Source organism: Sphaerodactylus townsendi, linkage group LG03, assembly GCF_021028975.2.
Source record: "Sphaerodactylus townsendi isolate TG3544 linkage group LG03, MPM_Stown_v2.3, whole genome shotgun sequence".
Classification (NCBI taxonomy): domain Eukaryota; kingdom Metazoa; phylum Chordata; class Lepidosauria; order Squamata; family Sphaerodactylidae; genus Sphaerodactylus; species Sphaerodactylus townsendi.
The window spans coordinates 41,918,884-41,927,156 of NC_059427.1; the positions used below are offsets into that span (position 1 = coordinate 41,918,884).

The 8,273-nt window shown below is 42.0% G+C and overlaps 1 protein-coding gene across 2 annotated transcripts; it reads left to right on the top strand.

Annotated features, from left to right (window-relative positions):
* Nucleotides 1–785: 785 nt before the first annotated feature.
* LOC125428423 (histone-lysine N-methyltransferase SETMAR) lies at nt 786–7,977 on the top strand. Of its 2 annotated transcripts, XM_048488488.1 has the most exons (3): nt 793–902; nt 5,349–6,170; nt 6,642–7,977. In XM_048488488.1, the coding sequence occupies exons 1-2, from the start codon at nt 828–830 to the stop codon at nt 6,153–6,155; spliced, it is 882 nt and encodes a 293-aa protein (XP_048344445.1). In that variant the 5' UTR covers nt 793–827; the 3' UTR covers nt 6,156–6,170; nt 6,642–7,977. The 2 variants fall into 2 exon arrangements, with proteins under 2 accessions (XP_048344444.1, XP_048344445.1); XM_048488487.1 differs by having other exon boundaries at nt 786–902; nt 5,349–7,977.
* The last annotated feature ends 296 nt before the right edge of the window (nt 7,978–8,273 follow it).

The following is an 8,273-nucleotide window of genomic DNA, read 5'->3' on the forward strand; positions in this document are numbered from 1 at the left end:
TGACCAAAGTATGATAGCCTCAGTTCATCATTTTAGCTTCTAGGGGGAGTTAAGGCTTGGTCTAGAACCCACTGATTTGTCTTTGCGGCGGTCAACTTTAACTGTAAAACTCTCTTCCACCACCACGTTTCAAATGAATCTAATTTCTTCCCATCAGCTTCCTTCATTGTACAACTTTCACACCCATTCATAATAAAGGGGGTCTGCTATGGAACTCTTCAAGAATATAGCTTAGCTTGTATTATGGCACTATGAATGTTTGGGTATTTTTCTTACACAATTATCTGTCTGGTTAACTCAAACATGTTTGCAATGAACTAATTGTTGTCTTCACAGAATTCTTTGAGTCACTCCCATGCTTCATTTCATGCTCCAAGCACAGATCTTCCAGCAATATTTGATTCTGCTTTGTTTCCTACTTTTGGGTTCCAGTCATCTAAATTAATCTTGTTTAGGTGTTGTGATCAGTTTTTTTCCAGGGCACTTGCATAAAGCTTTCAATTTCTTCCTCATCAGCATCTGCATGATAAAGTGAGGAGGGGAAAAAACCGTGAGGAAAGATAACAGTAAGGGTAGAAAAAGGGTGGACTGCATTTGGAGCATGAGCGGAGCGCGGGATCGCTCTTTCTTCGATGCTTTTCCTTTTCCAAACCAGCGGGGGAGTCGGTACTGTTCCTTTAAGAGCGCAAGAGGCGTTTCCCACATTGGCCTTCGTCTGTCATTCAATTTCCCTCGGCCACTGATTGGCTAATATCTAGTCCGGGAGCCAATCCCAGCAGTCGGGGCGGGACAACAGCCTGGTATGCCTCGTTTAGCCGGGAGTCGTGATGGACGTGAGCCGAGGCCTGGAGAACTTGCCCGTGACTGTTTGGCCGCGGCTCGAGGAGCCCCCAGAATTCCAGGTGACTGTAACGACTGCGCAGTCGGATTGGTCCAAAGACCATATATGGCGGGAAGCCGTACTGGGCAGAGGGAATTCACAGGGGAAAATGCGCCTTGGGGGTTCCCGAAGCGGCCTTGGCCAGGAACTCTGGGAACTGTAGTCTTTGAGAAGTTGAAGGATTCCTGACTTAGAGTTTTCAGCTCCCTTAAAACTACAACTCCCAGAATTCTTGCGCGAGTCTTATTTTACGCCAGAAGCGTAAGGCCACCGTATTAAGCTTATTTTGTGATGTTGGCTGGGAGAGCTAGTTCGGCCTCGTGTGTTGATGGAGTGAAGGACCGAGATTCACATCTCGGTACTGGTGACCTGGGGGGCTCCCTTCTTCCCTGAACGTTAGAAACTTTGTGCAGTAGGGAACTCCCTTGCTTTTCACGTGCTGTTTCTTTATAAGGGTCACAAACAACCACATTTGTCATGTTGCAGTATTTTTACAGTGATTATTCTTTCCTTGCTCCATTTTGCTTTAACTGTGTAGCCAAGCATGGTAAGAGTTAGAATGTTCACCCTAGGATCTGGGAGACCCAAGGTTTAAATCCACAATATATGGTGGAAGTTCTGATCAGCCATGCCCCTGTGACTCCTGACAATCCTGTTTGAAGAATGGATGTACAAAAGTTACTTCTTGCCCTCTTGTTGCCTTCTGTGAATATTTCCTGTGAATATTTTATTTCCTCTTTCTGTATTTCCCAGCCCATACGTTTTCCTCCAAGTTATCTGTGAGATCCGAGAACTTTTTAAGTCAACGTGCTTAGAAATATATAACTGTTTAAGATTGCACTGTAAGAGTACCTTTTTTAATTATTCCTGAAAAAAGAGTTTTTCTGGCTGGGCGGCCTGATGTTTAATAGGAAGATAACAGGCAGAGGTTTGTCTAAGAAAGGGCTTGCTCAGCACTTAATGTACATTTCTACTTCTTGAGACCATAAGGACACATTTGGGGGTGGGGGGTGAGGATTGCTTTCATGAAGTTAGCGCTACGGACAAAACTGTACTTTTAGACGAATTCCATTAGAGGTCACTCTTGACTCTGACAAACTCTTGTTGCTTGAACAATTAGTGATAAGTCTTTGGAAAAGATAGTTCCCTTTTAAAATGCATTGATTTTGGGTTGCGGTTAAAGAGGAGTGGATTTAATATTAGTTTAACACTGTGGATGGCTCTTTGAGGAGATCATAAATGCAGGCCTTGATACAGACTAGTAAACTCTCTTAAAATGAAGAAAACTTTTCCTAATTCAGCAATTTGAATTAATTATGGAAGCCTTTAAATTTTGACTGTTTTTACAAGAATGTTGGCAAATTAGGTAAACATTTTTTTGAGAAATCTTTCAATTCACATGTGGTTTGATAATTTGTTACTCTCTCTGGTGACGGAAGAAACAGAACAAGAGAACTCCTATTCAATTTGTACTCTGAAATACCCTCAAGAACAGATCTGGCTGACAGCTGGATTGTATTTGTCATACAATGAACAGTGTGACTTTTCAGTATTACACTGGCGATACTGCACTATTTATTTAAATATCAAGGTGGGACAGACATTCATAAATTATTATTATTATTTAATGTTGTTTAATATCACAGCTGCCAGTGCTTTAGCTGGTTGTTAGACTTTCTGTTATTATTGTTGTTGTTATGTTAAATTTGTATCCTCCTCATTCCCAATCAGGGTCCAGCTCTGGGCTGCTTACAGTGATTAACAGAGAATCAGTGCCCTGTCCAAACAGATCATTTGATCCATCTTAAGTAGATTAAATTAAACTACCCCACAAAAATGGCTTGCCTATGAAATCACTGCTTGCAGTGGTACCCCAGGGTTGAACATGAATGAAGGGGAAACGTTATTTTATTTAAGTAGATTAAATTTGGGATAAAGAGGGCTTAAAAGCACAGAACCAATTTTTTAAAAAAATAATCATTTACATTTCATCTTCTTGATGCTCAGTTACTCTGCCCAAAGAAATTGCTTTTCCTTTGCTTGCTACCATCTTTTTGCAGTGGACCTGTAGTTGCCCTCCTAAATCCAGCATTTCACTTTCTCTCGCCCCAAATGTTTTCTTAAATGTTCAGCAACATGCATAAACCTATATAGTACAAATGTGTGTAGCTGATTAAAATACAGTTTGACACTGGACCAGTTTAGAGGACCATTTTAAAAAACCTTGTTATAATTCCCAGCTAGTGATGCCAGATTTCATGAGACACTTACTAAAGAATCGGTCCCATTGACTTATGGGCCTTTTTTCTGGGATAGAGATGTCAAACTTTTTTCAAAATGTGCAAAATATTACTAGAATGACTCCCTGTAGATCAGCAAACTATCTGATAAAAACATCAGTTGTATCACAAGTTCTAACAAAGTACTTCTCTGCTTCTCACATCCATCATAAATGGCTTTGATGAAAGTTTTTTTGGGGGGAAAGCGTAGAACAGTGGTGGCGAACCTATGGCACAGTTGCAAGAGGTGGCACTCAGAGCCCTCTCTGTGGACACACGCAAACAAAGTCCCGTCCCGTCCCCCACACTTAGGCTGGCCTGGGCCACTGGACTCGATTATTAGCATTAAACCTAAGACCTAGTTTTGGGGAGACAGTGTAGGTAACCCTGTTAAGCGCTGTTAAACCCCACTGATTTTTATGGGAAGAACTAAAGCACAATCCTTTACCTGGCAGTAAACTCGGCTGCTGGCAATGGGGCTTGCTTCTGAGTAAACCCTCCTAGGGTCATGATTCACCTGCTGGAAGAGTTGCACGGTTGCTTCAACGCAAAGCCACCGACTACCACCAAGCTTACTCCCAAGTAATGCATGCCTTGGAACCAACTGTTTTTTTCTAAACTAAAACCTCAGTATTCAGGTTAAATTGCCGTGTTGGCACTTCACGATAACTAAGTGGGTTTTGGGTTGCAAATTGGGCACTCAGTCTCAAAAAGGTTCACCATCACTGGCCTAGAAGCTTGAGGTTATTTGCTTTTATTTAATGTTTTCTGCAGCTGTGATGACTTTAGAAATTGTGATATTATGATTGATTGATTAAAGTTGTTAAAACAATATGTGGAGGTTCTTTAGAACCATTTATGCTTTTAGAGTAAATAGGAAGCTTTTTTCATCTTCCACCATATGTTCCTGTCTTTGTTTCCATATGTACAGTTTTCTTCTATTCTTAAACAATGGATTTCTCATTCAAATATAGATTGAATCATGGCTGGTAACTTCAGATAAAATTGGAACCATGCGAGATGGGAGAGTTGGCCAGATCATTTTATCCTTGCTTTGGCTAATGAGTAGCTTTAAGGAGTGGACTAGCACCTGCTTCATAAAACTGGGTCCCTGAAGAAATAATCAAGAGAATGGGGAGGGGAGCAAATCTAGGAAATCAGCTACATTTCCTTGTACCACATTTCCTTTCCCTAACTATTTTTCTTAAGCAAAATATTACTATTACAAAAAGATGAGCAAAATTTGCGTCCTGGGTTTAAGCTTTCCTCTAGAACAGTAAGCAAATAAAACCAGGAAGGGAGATCCTATAGAATCTAAACTTCAACAAGTACAGCACTAATAATGTTGAAGATAAGTATGTTGAATACGTAAATAAAAATAAGAATGTGCTCATTAAAACAATGTTAAATAATCCTAGAGTATCTAATTTTAGCAAGGGCTCAGGCTTGTGCTGAAAAGAAGCACTGGAAACCCATAGGTTCAGGATATGGTTTTCATAAAATGTCTGTTCGGTGTCTCAGTGTTTAACCTGCTTAAAATGATCTGGAGCCAAATGCCACATGTGTGTGCCTGATTGTTTACTTCATTTGTACTCCACTTTTCTCCCCAATGGGAAACCAAAGGACCTTACAATGTTCTGCCTTTTCCCATTTAGCCTCGCAACAACTCTGTGAGGGAGGTTAGGTTTATTTATTTATTTATATCCCCTCTTTTTCTCCTGTAGTAGACTCAAAGGGGCTTACAATCTCCTTGCCCTTCCCCCTTCACAACAAACACCCTGTGAGGTAGGTGGGGCTGAGAGAGCTCCGAGAAGCTGTGACTAGCCCAAGGTCAGCCAGCTGGCGTGTGTGGGAGTGTACAGTCTAATCTGAATTCCCCAGATAAGCCTCCACAGCTCAGGCAGCAGAGCGGAGAATCAAACCCGGTTCCTCCAGATTAGATGCACGAGCTCTTGACCTCCTACGCCACTGCTGTTCCATGACTCAGTGAAGATCTGAACCTTGATCTCACAGATCCTAGTCTGATCCCTTGACCACTACCCCATGCCGGCTTTGACGGATATAAGCAGCCAATTGGTATATAGTTTAACAAGTAGAACCACAAATCTTCATTCTGAGCATCTTTCTAATAGCATAAAGTGGGGCAGACTATTGGTCATCTCAATTATTTCCTCGTATTTCTTTTACAGTATAGTCCAGATCACGTGACTGCTGAAGGATGTGGACCAAACCCCTCTGAAGTCTCCTTTCCTGGATGCAGCTGCCAGTCTGCTTCCTGCCTGCTTTCCACGTGTTCATGTCTTCCTTATGGAGAAAACTATAAGAATTCATGCATCAACTACGAAGGGAGTAAACTAGAGTACGCAAAGCCTGTTTTTGAATGCAACACTATGTGCCAATGTGGAGAGTCATGCCAAAACAGGGTGATTCAAAGGGGTTTGCAGTTCAGACTAGAAGTCTTTAAGACAGCGGACAAGGGATGGGGTCTTCGCACTCTTGATTTCGTACCCAGAGGCAGATTCGTGTGTGAATATGCTGGGGAAATTCTAGATTTCAGAGAAGCACGTCGAAGGGTACAGCAGCAGTCGTCAAGTGATTCAAATTACATAATAGCAATCAGGGAATATTCGTGCGATGGACAGGTTATGGAGACATTTGTTGATCCCACGTATACAGGTAACGTTGGTCGGTTTTTAAACCACTCCTGTGAGCCAAACCTCATTATGGTCCCAGTCCGCATAGACTCAATGGTGCCAAAGCTGGCGCTTTTTGCTGATCGGGATATCTGCGCAGCAGAAGAACTTTCATACGATTATTCTGGAAGACATCGCAATTACTCACCAGATTTGCAAAGAGATCAGGAGAAGCTACAAGGAGAGGAACTGGGAAAAAAGCCCTGTCATTGTGGGGCCAAGTCATGTACAGGTTTTTTGCCATATGACGGTACTTTATTCTATGAACAAGATACCCCAAGGTGCCTGAGAGAAACGTTATGAGAGACCCAGGTAGTGGTGGCTTCTAGTTGCATTCCAAAAACACTTATGCTGGGTTCCATTGAGGGAGAACAGCATGTGGAAGCATTTGTATAAATGAACCATGGAAGCTACGTTCCATATGTGTAGTTGAAAGTATCTCAGGTAGGCATCACCATTCTCAGTGCAATGCTTATCCCACCAAAGTGAGTAGATGAGCTATTCCATGCACATGTAGAGAAATCTGTTATGTGTAGCTGGTTGCTCAATCAAGGACTTTCAGCAGCCTTAGAACGGAGCAACTCTGCGTGGGATGGCACTGTAACTCTGAAGAGGCAAGAGTCCTTGCATGTTAATTGTTGTATGGTTGCATAATGGGATTGTGATGATTTGCAAGAAGAGGTCAGTCTTGGTTCTGCCTGGAGGACTGGGTTTCTAAGAGGTGGGAACTTTTGCTTCTGGGGAAATTGTTGCACCAGCTGAAGGTTGTTAAAGGCCTACGAAAATCAGGCAATTCCTTTACGTTTTTTCAATCACTGCAGTCACTCTTACCATTAATAGAAAGTGCCTCTTCTATCTCTGGTTCTCATTTTGTTTTGTACGTGAAAATGATTGGTATGGCTGTGTTGGGGGTAGGGAAATGACACTGAATTTCAGGTAATAACAGTCTAATTAGCCCAACGTTTGGTTTTCAGATCTTTTGTATAAATGAACCACGGACCGTGAACATAGCACAAATCAATGTTCTGTCGTCATTTCTTATAGTATGATCAACAATTTCATTTAAATGAATAAGTGATACAGTTCTGTCCCCTGTTTGTGGGGAGGGGGGCAGGCAGCACTGAGGAGCAGTTGTATACCTAGTCCCCATGCTAGCATAATCTGGGGCAGAAATGACACCCCAACCCTTGCCCAAATTCTGTTCCTTGAGACAAGTAGGAAGGGGGGAACATGCTTACCTGGAGTTACTGCACAGCTTTCAGTTGTTGTTGTTATAACATAACGACACTGAAAATGATATTCCTTGCTTTGGTTTCTGAGAATACAGCCCAAGAAAATGAGCAGGTTTGATTCTAGTTTTGTAATAGGCCAAGAAATTAGCTCGGAAATAGATCCTCTGATGAAAATATGATAACCGTTCTTTTCCAGGAAGAAATTCTATCTTGTTTACGTGACCTGGAACTGATCAGTGCTGTCACTTCTACGCCCAGGCACTGCAATTCCAAATAAACTCAGAACTGCTCTCCCATCTGGAAGGCTTCTATACAGGCAGCTGTTTCGAAAGGCTGCTGGGTCACAGTTCTGTGTAATCTGTCACAGTAAAGACTCAACCTTGCTCACACTGTCCTGCTTGGGAGTGGGCCCATGGCTCTCTAGATAAAAGAATCAGATAATGGGTGAGAGGAAAGACCCTGAAATCTTGGAGAGCTGCTGAGAGTCAGAGTACACAGTACTAACCTCGATAGACCCGTGGTATTTCTTTCAGTGACAGCTCCATATATTCTTGTCCAAGTGCCTTTCGCAGGTTAAATGCAGACCTAGGACATCACTGTAGTCGCCATTCAAACAACATAGTTGCTAGAACCAGCTAGTAACTGGATGTGAGTTGGAGCAAAAAAATTGCATTTTTCGAACAACTCACTGTTGTAGGTTTTATGTGAGGGAAAAAGCAACTTGCCTGCAACAAGTAATACCGTTATTAAAGGGAGGTCTAGGAGATGTTTTAAACTTTGGAAAAACTTTGCATCCCAATAATAAAATATGTTTGTGTGAAATGGCTTGTATTTCTGAAGTCAAAATTAATGATAATAATAAAAAGAATATGGAAGTCATTTTAGCAGTAAAACATTAGAAAGTGTCTTTTCATTTATGGGATGGTGCTCTTATTCCCAGCCTGCTCGTGACTGGTTTATGTAACCCGTTTCTCTCTTAGTTGGCAGGGCAAGTTTGGGAAAGCCACAGGTCACAGTTGATTAATGGAGTTGTGGACTAATCTTATCATAGCAAGGCTGCCACCGTTGCCTTTTCAGGCGCCATTGGAGTCGGTGTGATTCACTGCCCTGTGAAGTGTTTCCCTTCCATTTTCTATTGTTTTCCTTTATCGGGAAGGGTACCGTTACTCCAGGCAATAGCTGCTTTTGA